Raw genomic sequence first — 17,975 nt, forward strand, 5'->3', positions numbered from 1 at the left:
CCTGGCCAACATGGTGAAACTCTATCTCCACTAAAAATAAAAAAAATTAGTCGGGTGTGGTGGCACACATCTGTAATCCCAGCTACTCGGGAGGCTGAGGCAGGAGAATTGCTCGAACCCAGGAGGTAGAGGTTACAGTGAACTGAGATCGAGCCATTAATTACCCTTTAGCTTAGTCAACCGAGGGAGACTCCATCTTGAAAATATATATATATATATATAATGTTACACAATGAAAAATCTGTCTCACTTCCCTTTTTACCCAGTTTCCACTGCTACTCAGCCCCTACTGGTAGCTTGTTACTGTTTAGGATTTATTTATGCATATATAAGAAAATACAAATACACAATCTTAATTTTTCTCCTTTTTAAAATATAAAAGGCAAATGCTATATCCACTGTTCTGCAGCTTGCATTTCTTTTTTTTGCTTGATGGATATGTGGTAATCTTTCCGTATCAGTACATTAAATGTCTTCATTCTTTTTTACAGCTGCAGAATAATCCATGCATAATTGTACCATCACTTATTTAGAGTTACAGCATATTGTGAATTCCACAGGGAATTTTACCCCGAGCCACAAGTACCTAGTTGCATGACAACAGTATTTAATGGATAGCTGGTATTTACAGAGCATTCTAAGTGCTTTATATTAGCTCCTTTAATCCTGCATTATCTAGCTTATTTAATTGTCCAGCAGTCTTGGGAAGTAGGCATGACTGTTATCCCAGTTTTACAGTTGAGAAAAGAGAGGTATGGAGGAAGAAATAAACTTGCCCATATCATTTTGAAATTCAGTTTCTTAGATAAAATTGTGACCGCATTAATTTTTGAAATGTTAGTTGTTTAGCATAAGTGAAGTCAGCAAACTTTTTCCATAAAGGGCCTGGCAGAAAGTAGTTTAGGCTTTGCCAGCTACCGCAGCCACTCAGCCCTTCCTTCTAGTGTGGAAGCAGTCACAGACATTACTTAAATGAGTGAGTGTGGCTGGGTGCCAGTAAAACTTTATTTACAAAAGCAGGTAGCTGGCCAGATTTGCTAGTCCTGCGATAAGTAATTCAGCAGCAGCTTAGTCTTGATGCGCCAGGAAAGCATCCAGTCCCTTGGCTGTGCTGCAGCCAGTCCACAGGCGTCTTCCTGTTGCCAACAGGCACCAGGATTTCAGCCCTTTGATTGACTTCTTTAAACTTGCACCTGTTATTCTTTTTCCTGTTTCTGTTATCCTTACCCATGAGTCGCTGGGTAGGAGGGTAGTTTAACATGCTCTGCCTTCTCTGTCCTTGAAAATAAATGCACATATTCTCCATGCTGTTGGCTGTAGGGAGTTTAAAACAATACATGTGAAGATAGAGTCCAGAATTCAGGTGCCTTTTTTTGTTGTTTGTTTTGGACACAGAGTCTGACTCTTTCACTCAGGCTGGAGTGCAGTGGCGTGATCTATTTATTTATTTATTTATTTTTATTTTTTAATAGAGACGGGTTTCACCATGTTGGCGAGGCTGGTCTTGAACTCCTGACCTGAAGTGATCTGCCTGCCTTGGCCTCCCAAAGTGTTGGGATTACAGGCGTGAGCCACCGCACCTGGCCTCAGGTGCCTTTTTTTCTTGAGAGCCCTGGCTTAGCACACTTACCCACTATTTTTCTGATCAGGTTTGACCCACATGCAGCCATTGGGCTAAAGGTGGTTTCCCTTATCCACCAGGGTGACCTCTTCCTGAAATGTTTATCAAGATACTCTTTTTCTCTGTTCAGCAGCTTGTTGGTATAGTCACCTCTCATTGTGGATTTTTCATCAATTTGATCTAAACATGGAAAAGCAAATTTTACTTTTCCACAGATGTTCTCACCACCTATGTGCAGCTCAGAAGAAAAAGGCTGTGGTCCTCAGGTCCCTTTGTTCATTTAGGGACTCGGGGCTGTTGATGTCACAAGTCAGCTTCATTGCTTCATGTGATTGTGAGAGTGCATGTTTTCTATGTGTGCGTATTTTCAACTAAGGGCAGTTTCTGAAATAAGTAATATTTCACCTGAAAGATTGAGAAATCAAACATTGCAGCTATAAAACTGGCATTTGGCTGAGCACAGTGGGCTCATGTCGGTAATCCCAGTATTTTGGGAGGCTGAGGTGGGGGCATCACCTGAGGTCAGGAGTTTGAGACCAGCCTGGCCAACAGGGAGAAAGCCTGTCTCTATTAAAAATACAGAAGTTAGCCAGGCACAGTGGTACATGCCTGTGATCCCAGCTATTCAAGAGGCTGAGGCAGGAAAATTGCCTAAACCCAAGAGGTAGAGGTTGCAGCGAGCTGAGATTATCCAGCCTGGGCAACAGAGTGAGACTCCATCTCTAAAACAGACAAACTGGCATTTGATCTGCAGAGTCAACCTGTATAATTTTAACAAAACAGACCAGTATTTCTGTTCTCAGTTTTCAGAGTTTGGCAGGAAGATCAGTCTTCAAACACTGCAACACATTACACAGTGTCAGGCCTTGTCACTCAGAAAGCCCCCGTCTGGGGGTCCAGGGCTGATGGAGCCCGCGTCTCCTCTCTTGCAGGCATGACAGCAAGTGCCGTCGCGGCTTTGATCCTCATGACGTCCTCCATCATGTCGGTCGTGGGGTCCCTGTACCTGGCCTACATTCTGTACTTTGTGCTGAAGGAGTTCTGCATCATCTGTGTCTTCACGTACGTGCTGAACTTCGTTCTTCTCATCATCAATTACAAACGACTGGTTTACTTGAACGAAGCCTGGAAACGGCAGCTGCAGCCCAAGCAGGACTGATGCGCCACAGACTCTTCCCTGCAGTCCCAAGTCCCTTTTCCATTACGTTTATTTTGCAGCAGTTTTTTTTTTTTTTTTTTTTTTTTTAATTCTTCACAACACTTTCCCTAAGAATCTTAAACTGGTTTTTAAAAATCCTGTAAATTAGAACGGGCCCTCGCTATTTTTTGTGTCAATCTTCATTTTAAATACGGATACAACAAGGATACGCCAAGCCAATCAAAGACAAGCTTTAACTTGACTTTGAAGATGTTTTTGAAATGATAAAATGTAGCCCGAGCCCCCTTCCCTCAGTTGTAAAGTGAGCAACCATTGCTAGTCATTCCTTAAAGTGTATAAATTCAATTTCAGGTATAACAAATGTGATCATGACATGAAAATATTTTAGAATAGATACTGTATTAAATATTGCCATGTTTACAATATGTAATATGTTTTTAGCTGATGGATTTAAACATGTAGATTCAACTAGAATCCATTTATGTGATATTTGTAAATAAAAGTAGAAATATTGGATTCATCCCTGCAGAGCTTACTGTACAGTTTAGTTGGAGTTAGCACTGAAGAACTGTCGGCTCAGCGTGGACTGAGGAGGTAGTGAGAATAGCCCATGCACAGCATCTGGAGTGAAGTGCTGGCAGCCGTGGGGGCAGCATTGATCACAAAAATTATAGGGCAAAAAAAAAAAAATAATAGGGTGGTTGGTTCCCTTTCATCTCCCACTTTCTGAAAGGAAGAAATTGAAGTGGAACGTTCAAGTCAGATTTGTGTCTGGTTGTAAAACTGGAGCAATTGTTAACCTTACAGAATAAGTCCGAGGCCTGGAGGACACTAGGATGGGAAGACGGGTATTTTTCTTTGGAGAAAAGCTGGAAATATAAACATGGCATTTTTAGGTAAAGTTTCTTCCACCAATTGAATTTTCACACAGATAATTTTTCCTTAATATTGGTGCCAGTCAACCAAACAGTATTGTGACGGAAATGACCAGCGTAAGCCCCGTTGCTCCAGAGTGGGAGCCAGTGTTCTTGCTAATTGTTTCTCTGCACTAACCACTTGGATGTCTAATTTTTTTTGGAGTGAAATCCTGGATTTGTGACCTTCAGGGCTGACACGCTGCGCAGTCTGCGTCATCGGGGGAACAGCAACAGGTAGACACATCTCAAGGCGAAATACAGTCACGTCGCCGCTGCTCTCATAACGACACGCATGCAGTAAGAAGAGTTTGGAAAGGGGATTCGAGTAAGCCCAAATGACAGTGTGACAGGACGTTTCTGTGGTTAACATCTGATGTCAGAATGTTAAAAGTGCCTTCTGTCTTAAATCTCAAACCAAATACTTTGTGTGTTGACCTTGGGCAGAAGTGTCCTTCCTTCCTTTGCCGTCAGGTAGAAAACTCGCACTCTGCAGAAGGGTCCTGTGTGATCATTTTACTCCTCTGGTTGAGAAGCAGCAGCAATGTTTTGCTTCCAGTGTGATTAATCGTTTTATGTTAAAAATAGTCAATGAGGCTGGTACCTCTGGAGTGCTTTATTTGCCTTCTCTTTGAAGGGAGGGAACAGACGCTGTTCTGTGAACTAAAATGTGTAGTCAGCAACAATTCAGTGGTTTCCAACTTAACTATTTAATGGCCGCAACACAGGTCTTTTGGTCCAAGGCAAGTATCAAGTCCGAATTGTAATGAATTTTTCACCAGTTTTAACCAGTTCCTTAAAAGATAGCTTAACTCAAGATTCATCAAGGCTTGTGTTTTCCCACGAATGTGAATCTTTCAATGGCCGTTCGAGTCTGTATGTACTGTTGTTGTGTTCGGAAGTAGTGAAAGAACTCTAGAAAGCACTGACTGGCTGTCTGGTGTCTGTGGAGAAGGAAGCCTCGCGTTTGAGGCCATCTTGGGGGCGCATCCAGCTCCCCTAGGGCGGTCCCCTGGTTCTTCTGTCTGAGCTACAGTGGAAGTGGCTTCATGGTTCAAACTGTGGTATATGTTACACCAGTTACGCTAAGCAAGTTCCTCACGTCCCAATAGCCAGTGGATCTTCATCCTAGTTTGTATCAATCAGCAAAGTATAGTTAAAGCTTGTCTTGACGTTGCATTCTTGCAAATGTCTTCAACTCTTACCTACCTGAGAAAACAGAAAAATGGTCAGCCAGACCCTTCCAGTTTTTCTTTGCTTTCCTAAGCCCTGGGGAAACCACTATTTCAGTTGTATAAAAGTTTCTGCCACACTCCTATGGCCCAGTCGAATAAACACCATTTTTTCTCACTGAGAGAGGAACACGTGCTGCCTGTAATAACAGCCCGTATCTCAGTGAGCAGCAGAACCCTGGTGGGTGTTAATTGGGTGTTTTTTGCCCTGGAGAGAGTTTGGGTTCCTTTCTGTACTTTCTGTTCTGCCCGGAAGGCGGGAGTGACCGACCTTACAAGCTTATAAGATTGTCGTGCCTGTTTTAGACTGAATATTTAAATGCTGCAGCTGGCCAGCAGTGTAAAGCGGAGGTTGCAGTGAGCAGAGATTGCACCACTGCGCTCCAGCCTGGGCAACAAGCAAAACGTCTCAAAAAAAAAAAAACAAAAACTGTTGACTTTTGTTTTTCATTTAGTTTTTAAAAAGACTGTTTGCAAAAGTAGTTATCTTCAGCAATTACTTCATAATTTAGATTGCTACCAAGAGTGACAGGAGAGCTTGTCTTGAAAATCAGTATTAGACAGATGCCAACAAGGAGACCCACTGTGATTTCTGGAAGCCTGTCTGGGAGACAGACCTCGTGACCTCGTATGCAATTCCGGTCTCCCTTCCTCCAACACACAAGCGTTGGGGAAACACCTCAGACACCTGAGGCAGCATCACGATTTCTAATCGTGACAACGACCCTTCTGCCATCAAACAAAAGGGGCAAGTGTGGCAGCCCCAGCTACTTAAACATCTTTTTACTACAAATTTGTCCAGAAAAGGTGAAATGTTTTGTTAAGAAACTCTATTAAGCATGGCCTGAGTATTAGGTGTATGATCTGTCTAATATGTTCCATCAAAAATACTCATTACTAGTGCTTTAAGCTCCAGAGGAAACATTCATTTAAAATGGAGTTCACTGGGCAGACTTCCCCGTTAATAATCTAGATAGAAGTATTCTTTATCAGAGATTTAAGGCACCGTTTTGCTAACTGGTAAATAAAACCGAATGTAAATATGTAAGAATGTTTATTTGTTGCACATAAGTTTTTTGGTATAAAATAAACGTAGAAGTTACCTGTGGAAGTTGTACTGCCATTCTTCTTAAACTGCAGGGTTGCATTCCAGAAAAGAAGCTGAGTCTTTTTAGACTCAGTTGGAGCCTTATATTCTTGAAGTCCATGCTGTAACCTCATTTCTAAGGTATACAGGGTTCTTTTTCTTTTAAGTGATATGTAACTTGCAGAAGATTCAGAGTCAGACCGCTAGTTCGTGGAATTCCTGTGGGTTTATGATCTCTGTGATTGTCAAGAATTAATGACGAAAGTGTCACTACCTACAGTTCTGTGAACACTTAGAATGTTTCAATGAACCGTTTTTCCAGTTTAACTTTAGCTTTCCTTGAATACTCCATGTATAACCCTCTAAAAAGGTGGCATCCGCAAGAAAGATACATCCGTTGGAAATTCAGCTGAGCCATACTTCATGGAAATACAACAGGTGTGTTCTGTGCTCAAGCTTAAGACCGGTGAAATAGGCTGCCCTAATTTGTAAAACATTTATTACGTTTAATTTTTCTTAATGTTTGCCAGCTTTTATCCATTATACTTTGACATACTGGAACAGAAAATTTGATTCCTTTGAAAAACTGAAGTTCGGTGAAAACAAAAAAAAAGGAACCCCTAGATTCCTAATTGGAACTGACTACAGTCTCATTTTTAAAAAGTGGACTGATAATGCCTAATAAAATCAGGCTAAATTATCTTTATTCTTTGTTTCATGGAGCTTGCAAAGGAAAGCTGAAAAGGGGGTTCTGTGTGGAGAGAGGGGGTTCAACCACAGACGGGGAAATCAAATTGTATAAGCAAGAACCATTATTGGAGGCCAGGCGCGGTGGCTCATGCCCGTAATCCCAGCACTTGGGGAGGCTGAGGTGGATGATCACTTGAGGTCAGGAGTTCGAGGCCAGCCTGGCCAACATGGCAAAACCCCATCTCTACTAAAAATACAAAAAAAAAAAAAGTAGCAGGGCATGGTGGCAGGTGCTTGTAGTTCTAGCTACTTGGGAGGCTGAGGCGGCAGAATTGTTTGAACCCCAGAGGTGGAGGTTGCTGTGAGTCAAGATTGTATCACCGCACTCCAGCCTGTACGACAGAGCAAGACTGTCTCAAAAACAAGAATAAAAAGAACCGTATTGGTTCACTGATTGGACACCAAAAGGAATATTTTCCAAAGCACTGCACTTTAAATCAGAATTGATGTACCATCCTTGCCCTAACCTTGCCTGGGAGGACAGGGAGGAGCGATTCCTTAAGGAAGGACTGTGCTCTGGGAGGGGGCAGGTGGTGCCATTTCGGGGTGTACAGGCATGGAATACTGATTTGTAGGCATAGCTGTTTTAAAGGGTCTTGCCACCTTCAGTGGCATCTGTTACGATAAGGCCAATGTGTTTTTATGCTCATCTGTCCATTCCTGTCAAGACCTGACTACGGCTGAGATCAGAACACTCCTGGGAGAACTGGTCACCTCTGAGCTTCCAGTTTAGACTTCTGCTTACCTATGTGCGAAGCGGTGCACAGAGCCCGTGAGGTACCGCAGCACGACAGCACTTCTGTGACCTTGTGGGTACATGTGGGACGCAGCCCATCTGCGCAGTCAGACACCCAAGCAGTGAAGTCTTCTACTCACTCCGAGGCTGGCCGGGTTTGCCGCAAACACGGCGGCCCTAGCACCACGAGGCTGTCCCTGCAGATGCCATCTGGAACCAGCTGCTCTGAACGTGGTGTGGGTGTTGGAGTTTCTCAAAAGTCCACATAGTTAAGGCTCTGAAAACAGCCCGACGCACAGAAATGATTTCAGATTCTTTTCAGGAGCCGTTTTCACGTGAACTCTTTATTTCCATACTAGAAAATCTCGTATTTCCACCTCTCGTGTTCCCCGCTAGCACGGACGGACCACAAAACCCAGGCCGGAAACATTCTGGCCAGCCGTGAACAGTCCAGGAGACACGTGTTCTGCTGCGGCAGTCGCCGTGACTCGGGGGGAAGGACACGGGCGGTGTCAGCCGAGAGGCAGCTCTTGCTCAAATCAACGGGCTGTTTTCCAAACACTGTGACCTGGCCGCTGAATGGGGATACCTGGTTTCGTTGGCGATCTTCCAGTATCTCTCTCGCAGAAGGAACGCTGCAGCTTTTGGTTGTCTCTGCCGAGTGAAGATCCCCTTTTTATTCCCCAGCACTCTCTGCGGTGCTAAAAAAAAAACAAAACAGACAGACACAAAGCGATTCAGACAACTTCTGAGGGGTCAAGTGAGACCCACACGGGAGCCAAAGTAGGCACTAAATAAAATTTTTCTCCTTCTTGAGATGGTCTCACCGTCACCCAGGCTGGAGTGCAGTGACACAATCATAGCTCACTGCAGCCTCGACTTCTGGGCTCAGGCGATTCTTCTGCCTCAACCTCTCAAGTGGCTGGGACTACAGGTATGCACCACCATGCCTGGCTGCCTGGCTTTTTAAGTTACGTCAAGGTCTCGTCATGTTGCCCAGGCTGGTCTCAAGCTACTGCGCCCAAGCAATCTGCCCTCCTCAGCCTTCCCGAAGTGCTGGGATTATAAGCACAAGCCACGGCGCTCAGCCAAATGCCCTCTTACAGTTTTCGGGATGCTTGCTCTGAAGTGACAATTTATGGGTTGAAATATTTAAATACCACTGCTCTGCACAAACACACACCCAGGTTCCCTGGTGTGTTATTTTCTAGTTTTCTAGTCTGTTATGGAAAAAAAAAAAAAAGAAAAGAAAACCCAGTGGCCAAGTGTGGTGCCTCATGCCTGTAATCCCAGCATTCTGGGAGGCTGAGGCAGGCGGATCACCTGAGGTCAGGAATTCGAGACCAGCCTGGCCAGTATGATGAAACCCCGTCTCTACTAAAAATACAAAAAGTCATCTGGGTGCAGTGGCTCAAGCCTGTAATCCCAGCACTTTGGGAGGCCGAGACGGGCGTATCACAAGGTCAAGAGATTGAGACCATCCTGGCCAACATGGTGAAACCTCATGTCTACTAAAAATACAAAAATTAGCTGGGCATGGTGGCACATGCCTGTAGTCCCAGCTACTCGGGAGGCTGAGACAGGAGAATTGCTTGAACCCTGGAGGAGGGTGCAGTGAGCCAAGATTGTGCCACTGTACTCCAGCCTGGGGCTTGGTGACAGAGTGAAACTCTGTCTCCAAAAACAAAAGGTCAGCTAGGTGTGCTGGTGGGCACCTGTAGTCTCAGCTACTTGGGAGGCTGAGGCACGAGAATCGCTTGAACCCAGGAGGTGAAGGTTGCAGTGAGCTTAGATGGCACCACTGCACTCTAGCCTGGGAAACTGTGAGACTTGTTCTAAAAAACAAACAAAAACAAATCCCCAAAGTTTATCTTTTACTTGCAAAATAAGGTTTGCATGCTCGGTACCCAACTGCCTGGTAAGTGGGTAGGCAGAGGGCTGGGGGTATCTGGGACAGCTGCCCTTGAAAGGCTTGCGCCTTTCTCTGAAGAGACAGCTCCTAGTGGGAGCCAGGGCCCTGACCAGCCACAAGCGCCTACATGGGACCTACTCATGAAGTTCAAAATCCTCTGGGGCCAACGCCCAGCTTGGGTGCCCACCACTGGTGGTCATTCGGCCCAAGCTGAGGCTGGTGGGGAGCACAGCTGGCAACAACCTGTCAGGGCTGTGCTCCCAGGACACTCGCCACCCCTGCTGAGACCCCCACTAAATGGAAATGTTAAATGGAAAGGAGGCCTTTCCCACCAAAAGGTTCCGGACTGTTTCTTCCGTGAGTGGACACAGGCGCTGCCAAGTACTTCAGCAAATGCAGCCCCACAGTAACCCACCAGGCGGTGGCACTATCCCCACTCGACAGGCTTATGAAAAGCTTAGGGGACTTTGCCCAACATAACGCAGCCCGTTTTTCTTTTTTTAAGACAGAGTCGCGGCCGGGTACAGTGGGCTCATGTCTGTAATCCCAGCACTTTGGGAGGCCAAGGTGCATCACTGAGGTCAGGAGTTCAAGACCAGCCTGGCCAACATGGAGAAATCCCATCTCTACTAAAAATACAACATTAGGCCGGGCGCGGTGGCTCAAGCCTGTAATCCCAGCACTTTGGGAGGCCGAGGCGGGTGGATCACGAGGTTGAGAGATCAAGACCATCCTGGTCAACATGGTGAAACCCCGTCTCTACTAAAAATACAAAACATTAGCTGGGCATGGTGGCACGTGCCTGTAATCCCAGCTACTCAGGAGGCTGAGGCAGGAGAATTGGCTGAGCCCAGGAGGCGGAGGTTGCGGTGAGCCGAGATCGCGCCATTGCACTCCAGCCTGGGTAACGAGCGAAACTCCGTCTCAAAAAAAAAAAAAAAACATTAGCCAGGTGTCGTGGTGGGCACCTGTAATCTCAGGTACTTGGGAGGCTGAGGGAGAAGAACTGCTTGAACCTGGGAGGCAGAGGTTGCAGTGAGCCAAGACTGCACCATTGCACTCCAGCCTGGGCGACAAGAGGGAGAAAACTCTGTCTTACTCTATTGCCCAGGCAGGAGGACAGTGGCATGATCTCGGCTCACTGCAACCTCCGTCTCCCAGGTTCAAGCAGTTCTCCTGCCTCAGCTTCCCAAGTGGCTGGCATTACAGGTATGCACACCAGCTAATTTTTGTATTTTTAGTAGAGGTGGGGTTTCATCATGTTGGTCAGGCTGGTCTCCAACTCCCAATCTGAGGTGATCCACCCGCCTCGGCCTCCCAAAGTGCTGGGATTACAGGCATAAGCCACCATGCAGGCCTATAGCTCATTTCTTACCACAAGTCATTTTGTCACCCAGGCTGACGTGCAGTGGTGCAATCATAGCGCATTGCAGCCTCCAACTCCTACTCTCAGGTGATCGGTCCACCTCAGCCTCCCAAGCAGCTGGGACTATAGGCAGACGCCACCATGTCTAGCTTTTTTTTGTTGTTAAGAGATGGGGTCTTGCTATGCTAAACAGGCAGGTCTCGAACTCCTGGCCTCAAGCGATCCTCCCGCCTTAGCCTCCCAACGTGCTGGGATTACAGGCATGAGCCACCATGCTTGGCCTGAAGACACTGAAGGCATGGTGAAACTCACCTGTATTCAATGAGCCTGCTTTTTACAGAACATAAAACAGACTGAAATACCTTACGCTTTGCAGGCTTCGCACCCTACTGTGGAATAATGAGTGTACCCCAGAAGTAAGTCCATGAGGCCCAGTGTTTCCTTCCTCCCTGACTATGAAACAAACAAGAAAAAGGCAAGCTGGCCATTTCTGTCTCACTGTAGCAGACTCTCCTGTTTGCTTTTTGACCCTATTTGGGAAGCAGGGCCTGATTGCTTTCCTGCTGCCTAAGCACAACTGACTTTTCCTAGGAAACTCTCACCCGAACCTATGTGGATTAAACTAGCGCCCCTGCTGCATTTCCAGTACTCTTACAACCAGACTGTCCAGAATTTGGCAAGGCAACCTGGAAAAATGAGGACAGGTACATTATCCCATGAGCCAAACTGCCACTTACTCTGGTTAGTCATGAAATCAGCAAAATTCCAGATGAGCTCTCCAACCACGTACTTTCCGCGTTTTTCATCCAGACCCAGATGGTACTGCTCCAGCAGCGCTTTCTGGTACTCTTCACTGAACATCAGAGGTGGGTCCTGGGATTCACGGCAAAGAGAATCCAAGAGTCAGAACTGGCAGCACTGGAAATGGTAGATAAAAATAAACATCCACTTGATGGTGACCAAAATATCTGTCCTCGCAGGGGGCTCTAGTGACTGCGGGACTCACTGCTGCTGGGGTAAAGGCAGCCAGGGAATGATGTAACCCAGAATAAAAAAAGTTTAAAAAAAAAAAAAAAAAAAACCTTAATTAGTAACTGCTTTATTTATAAACGTTAATGTGCTATTCTCTTCATCTTACTTTTCCATCTCTATCTGCTGGTACAGTCTTAAGGCTAAACCACACTAGAGGTAAAAATCCGTCTTTGGGCCAGGCATGGTGGCTGATGGCCGTCATCCCAGCACTCTGGGAGGCTGAGGAGGGAGAAACGCTTGAGCTCCGGAGTTCAAGACCAGCCTGAGCAACACAGCAAGACCCCATCCCTACAAAAAAACTTTAAAAGTAGCCAAGCATGGCAGCACACACCTGTGGTCCCAGCTACTTGGGAGGCTGAGGTGGGAGGACTGCTTGAGCCTCGAGGTCAAAGCTGCAACGAGCTGTGTCTGCAGCACTGCACTCCAGCTTGGGTTACATGTACGCATGTAAAATGACATTAAAGTAAACAAGGCTGGGCATGGTAGCTCAGGTCTGTAATCCCAGCACTTTGGGAGGTTGAGGCAGAGGACTGCTTGAGCCCAGGAGTTCAAAACCAGCCTAGGCAACACAGTGAGACCCAGTCTCTATTAAAAAATCAAAATATTAGCAGGTGTGATGGTGCACACCTGTGGTTCCAGATACTTGGGGGACTGAAGAGGGAGGATCGCCTGAGCCCAGAAGGTCAGTGAGCTGTGATTATGCCACTGCACTCCAGCCTGGGTACGAGAGTGAGACTGTCTCAAAAAGAGAAATTTTTAAATTAAGTCATCCTAGTCATGTATCAGGTCCTCAATAGCCACATGTAGCTAACAGCTACCATTTCAGACAGAGCAGCTATAGAACATTTCCATCATTGCAAGCATTTTTTTAAAAACGCAGTCTCTGCCGCCCAGGTGAGAGTACAATGGTACAAACACGGCTGACTGCAGCCTTGACCTACTGGGTTCAAAGAATCCTCCCACCTCAGCCTCCCAAGTAGCTGGGATTACATGCAAGAACAACCATGCCCAACTAATTTTAAATTTTTTGTAGAGATGGGGTCTGTTACACAGACTGGTGTCAAACTCCTGGGGCTCAATAGATTCTCTGACATCGGCCTCTCAAGTGCTAGCATTCCCGGTGTGAGCCACCACGCCCAGCACTACAGAGTGGATCAGTGCTGACCTAGACCCTCTCAAGACTTTAAAAATTCAGAGCTGGGCCAGGCGCAGTGGCTCACGCCTGTAATCCCAGCACTTTGGGAGGCAGATCATGAAGTCAGGAGATTGAGACCATCCTGGCCAACATGGTGAAACCCTTTCTCTACCAAAAATACAAAAAGTTATTTGGGTGTGATGGCGTGCGCCTGTAGTCCCAGCTACTTGGGAGGCTGAGGCAGGAGAATCACTGAGGCAGAGTTTGCATTGAGCCAAGATCACACCACTGCACTCCAGCCTGGCAACAGAGCGAGACTCCGTCTCAAAAAGAAAAGGATTCAGAGCTGGTTACCTTTTCAAGGAGGATGAGCAAGCGTGTATATCCATGAGCCACTTCCCCTACTTGACTAGTTTGCAGAAGTAAGCATGATTAATTGAAGGGTGCAAACAGAACAGTGCAGTCCACTGTGGGTGGCTGTGCCCTGTGCAAAGGATAAGCACATTAAGAAGGGTGTGCCAAGCCAAGCGTGGTGCCTCACGCCTGTAATCCCAGCACTTTGGGAGGCTGAGGTGGGCGGATCACCTGAAGTCAGGAGTTTGAGACCAGCCTGGCCAATACAGGGAAACCCCATCTTTAAAAAAAAAAAAAAACACAGAAGGGTGTGCCAATGGGAATCCTGGGAGCTCTGACAAACGAGTGTGAGTTGGCTGGGATGGGGAAGGGGGGCTGGATGGGGTTCAGGAAACCACATAAAAAAAAAAAACACCCCGTAAGACAAAGCAACATATTTTTGGTGAGGACAAAAAAAATGAGGCCAGGCATGGCGGCTCCCGCCTGTCGCTCCAGAATTGCAGGAGGCCGAAGCGGGCAGATCACTTGAGGTCAGGACTCTGAGACCAGGCTGGCCAACATGAAGAAACCCCGACTCTACAAAAATGAGCTGGGCGTGGTGGCGGGTGCCTGTAATGAGCTACTCGGGAGGCTGAGGCAGGAGAATGGCTTCAGCCCAGGAGGCAGAAGTTGCAGCGAGCCGAGATCACGCCACTCCAGTCTGTGACAGAGCGAGACTCCGTCTCAAAAAAAAGAGGACCAAGTGTCTCTAAGATCTCACTCATGCCCTCAACGGATACTTGGCGCATGCTGTGTCGGACACCGCAGAGTACCTGGGAAGCAACCACAAAGGGCACTCCTCCTCTCTCCTGAGCTCACAGTCCAGTCAAAGAGACAGCCAAAAACAGAGCGACAGTGCCCGCCAAGAATGCAGGGAGAGCAAGGTTTGAGCTGCAGCAGGGGCAGAGCACGGGGAGGGCTCCCGAGTCTGAGCCAGGAGTTCAAGACCAGCCTGAGAGCAAGATTCCATCTCTACAAAAAATTTTAAAACTAGGCCGCACGTGGTGGTGCATGCCTGTCGTCCCAGCTACTGAGGAGGCTGAGGCAGGGGAACCGCTTCAGCCCAGGAGTTGAAGGCTGCAGTGAGCTACGATGGCACCACTGCACTCCAGCCTGGGTAACAGAGCAAGACCCTGTCAAAAAAAAAGGCTAGCACAGGGAATCAGGCCAAGGCAGGAAGATCAATGGAGTCCTGGAGTTTGAGACCAGCCTGGGCAACATAGCAAGACCCTATCTCTTAAAAAAAAATAAAGGAAAAATGATCTTTTAGTTGGTGATTACGGTGCCAACATGAGCATTCCAGGAAAAAGAAATGGCTCAGGCAAGAGCACGGGAGCAAACGAGTGCAGTGGACACAGGTCAGTGGCCAGGAGCGCGGGGCGAAGACGACGCAAACCCAGGACAGAGCAGAGGCCGCCGCGTGTCCTGACCAGGGATGAGGGCGCGCTTTGTCCTGTGGGCCTGGGAAACCAGTGACAGGACTCCCAAAATTTTGACTTCTGGCGGGACGCAGTGGCTCACACTTGTAATCCCAGCAATTTGGGAGGCTGAGGCAGGAGGATCACTTGAGCCCACAAGTTCAAGACCAGCCTGGGCAACATAGCAAGATCCCCATCTCTACAAAAGTAAAACACTTAGCCAGGCATCTTGGCACGTGCCTATGGTCCCAGCTACTCAGGAGGCTGAGGTGGGAGGATCGCAGTGAACCGTGATCACACCACCACATTCCAGTCTGGGTGAGAGAGAGAAGAGACCCGGTCTCAAAACCACACACACACGAATTTGGATTTGTTGGACCACATGGACACGCATGATAAGAGACGTCTGGATCAAGGCCGGTTCGGAGGCCGTCTCTGAGGACCAAGCGAGTGGGGCAGAGGTCTGGCTGCTGGCGGGGAGGGAGCATGGACGAGGCGGCAGGAGGTGAGCGCAGAGCTGAAGCGAGGAGGCGGTGCTGTGGGCACAGCTCTGCGCGGAGAGAACACACAAGCGGAGTTCAACGCCCCTTACCTGGTGAAACCCTACAATTGTTTCCGCTCCATACTCGCTCTGAATAATGGGCTTGTGATAAGTCTTATACCAGTTCTCAAACTGGGTGCCCAGCTGCAGCTGAATCAACTCCAGGTGCCCGTAGTCGTGATACCAAGAGTAGTAGCTGTTCACACAGATGACATCCACATACGGAGCCTAGGACAGAGCGGCAGGGCCGTTCACACACAGACCACGTGACAGCACTCACACACTGCAGGGGCTCCTCTGGCAGACAAGGTGAGACAGGGATGTAATCCCAGCACTCTTGGAGGCTGAAGCAGGAGGACGGCTTGAGGCCAGGAGTTCCAGACCCGTGTGGGCAACACAGCAAGACCCCAGCTCTACAACCCATGCAGTAAGAAAATTAGCAGGGCACAGCGGCTCACGCCGATAATCCCAGCACACTGGGAAGCGGAGGTAGGAGGCCGACTGAGCCCAGGAGTTGGAGACCAGCCTGGGCAACATCGCAAGTCCCCGATTCTACAAAAAAATCCTAGAACGGGAAGAGCTGCCTCTCGGGGCTGAGAACATCCTCAGCCACTGCCCAGGGCCCCACCGCACTGGAACTAACGCGTCACCACGCTTCCCTCACCTCGCCCTACGGAAGCTCCCACCCGAGGGGCCGGTGCAGTCATTCTCAGAGAGAATCTGTTTGGTTTTGAAGACAGAGTCTCGCTCTGTCACCCAAGCTAGAATGTAGTTGTGCGATCTCAGCTCACTGCAACCTCTGCCTCCCACAGTCAAGTGCTTCTTGTGCCTCGGCCTCCCGATTACAGGCCTGTGCCACCACACCCAGCTAATTTTTTGTATTTTTGGTAGAAATGAGATTTCATCAGTTGGCTGGGTTAGTCTCGAACTTCTGACCTCAAGTGATCCACCTGCCTTGGCCTCCCAAAGCGCTGGGATTACAGGCGTGAGCCACCACGCCCGGCCGTCACAGCTGTGGGCTGCAGAGGGCCCGGAACAGTCCCTGCTGGGAGCACAGCAGACGACCGCGTAGACCCACCCCGAGCTTCAGCAAAGCGGTGCTCAGGGCTGGGCAGCAACGGCTTCTGTGTCCAGCTGGCTAGTCTCTCATGCCTCCTGAACACACTTCTTTCTAGTAAGAATCCTGGCCAGGTGCAGTGGCTCACACTTGCAAGCCTTTGGGAGGCCAAGGCGGGTAGATCACCTGAGGTCAGGAGTTTGAGACCAGCCTGGCCAACATGGAAAAATCCCATCTCCACTAAAAACACAAAAATCAGCTGGGTGTGGTGGCAGGTGCCTGTAATCCCAGCTACTTGGGAGGCTGAGGCAGGAGAATCAGCTTGAACCCAAGAGGTGGAGGTTGCAGTGAGCAGAGACTGCACCACTGCACTCCACCCTGGGCGACAGAACGAGACTCTGTCTCAAAAAGAAAAAAAAAAATGCTGGCCAGGAGCAGCGGCTCACACTTACAATCCCAGCACTTTGAGAGGCTGAGGTGGTTGGATCACCTGAAGTCAGGAGATTAAGACCATCCTGACCAACATGGTGAAACCCAATCTCTACTAAAAATACAAAAATTAGCTGGGCGTGGTGGCAGGCACCTTAATGTCAGCTACTCAGAAAGCTGAGGCAGGAGAACCGCTCAAACCCAAGAGGAGAACGTTGCAGTGAGCTGAGACTGTACCGTTACACTCCAGCCTGGTCAACAGAGCAAGACTCCATCTCAACGGAATAAAAAATATGAAGGTCAGCCAGGCACAGCGGCTCGTGCCTATAATCCCGGACTTTGGGAGGCCAAAGCAGGAGGATCACTTGAGTTCAAGGGTTTGAGACCAGCCTAAGCAACGTAGTGAGATCCCATCTCTACAAAAATATTTAGCCGGGCGTGGTGATGCACACCTGGAGTCCAAGCTACTTGGGAGGCTGAGACAGGAGGATCGCTTGGGCCTACGAATTCAAGGCTGCAGTCAGCTGTGATGACACCAGTGCACTCCAGCCAGGGCAACAGAGCAAGACCCTACCTCTACAAAATAAACAGAAAAACTCAGGTTCCAGCCCTGGAGTGACTACATCAGGATCTCGGCATGCAGAGACCTGGCCTTTCAAAAAAATGTCCCCTAGAAGTTCTGATCAGCCAGGCTGGGGCCAGATGAACTCTAAGCTCCGTTAAATCTTTGACATTTTATGAGTCTGTTAAATCGAAGTGCAAAGAACGCCGAGTCCAAATTGAGCAAACAAAGCCCATCTCCCTGTGCCCAGCCTCCTTGGATTCAGAAACCCACACTGCCTGGGGAGTAAGCAGGGAGAACTGTCACTGACCCAGAGGCCATCTGTGAACACAGACTGGCTGCAGCTGGGCATGGTGGTGCGTGCCTATCACCCCAGCCCTTTGGGAGGCTGAGGCAGGAGGACTGCTTGAGCCCAGGAGTTCAAGACCCACCTAGGCAACATGGCGAGACCCTGTCTCTATCTTTTTTTTTTTTTTGAGACGGAGTTTCGCTCTTGTGACCCAGGCTGGAGTGCAATGGCGCGATCTCAGCTCACCGCAGCCTCCGCCTCCTGGGTTCAGGCAATTCTCCTGCCTCAGCCTCCTGAGTAGCTGGGATTACAGGCACGCGCCACCATGCCCAGCTAATTTTT

At 48.2% G+C, this 17,975-nt stretch overlaps 2 protein-coding genes across 12 annotated transcripts in view; one reads left to right on the plus strand and one right to left on the minus strand.

Moving 5' to 3' along the window:
* The window catches only part of VKORC1L1 (vitamin K epoxide reductase complex subunit 1 like 1), an 83,857-nt gene extending 80,557 nt beyond the window's left edge, over positions 1-3,300 (plus strand). Inside the window, exon 2 of one of the 2 annotated variants that reach the window (XM_074390755.1) lies at positions 2,554-3,300. In XM_074390755.1, the coding sequence (XP_074246856.1) occupies positions 2,554-2,869 (316 nt within the window). In that variant the 3' untranslated portion in view covers positions 2,870-3,300. The remainder of the gene's footprint in view (positions 1-2,553) is intronic. The other variant, XM_039460331.2, reaches the window with a different exon arrangement.
* GUSB (glucuronidase beta) overlaps positions 353-17,975 on the minus strand; it is a 31,167-nt gene continuing 13,544 nt past the window's right edge. For 2 of the 10 annotated variants that reach the window (XM_039460326.2, XM_039460327.2), the window contains exons 10-13: positions 15,348-15,524; positions 11,515-11,650; positions 6,030-8,200; positions 353-4,903 (exon numbers count right to left, since the gene is read on the minus strand). In XM_039460326.2, coding sequence (XP_039316260.2) covers positions 8,034-8,200; positions 11,515-11,650; positions 15,348-15,524 — 480 coding nt within the window. In that variant the 3' untranslated portion in view covers positions 353-4,903; positions 6,030-8,033. The other 8 variants (XM_074390751.1, XM_074390752.1, XM_074390750.1 and 5 more) reach the window with 8 other exon arrangements.

The sequence above is a fragment of the Saimiri boliviensis genome, chromosome 20, assembly GCF_048565385.1.
Source record: "Saimiri boliviensis isolate mSaiBol1 chromosome 20, mSaiBol1.pri, whole genome shotgun sequence".
Taxonomy (NCBI): domain Eukaryota; kingdom Metazoa; phylum Chordata; class Mammalia; order Primates; family Cebidae; genus Saimiri; species Saimiri boliviensis.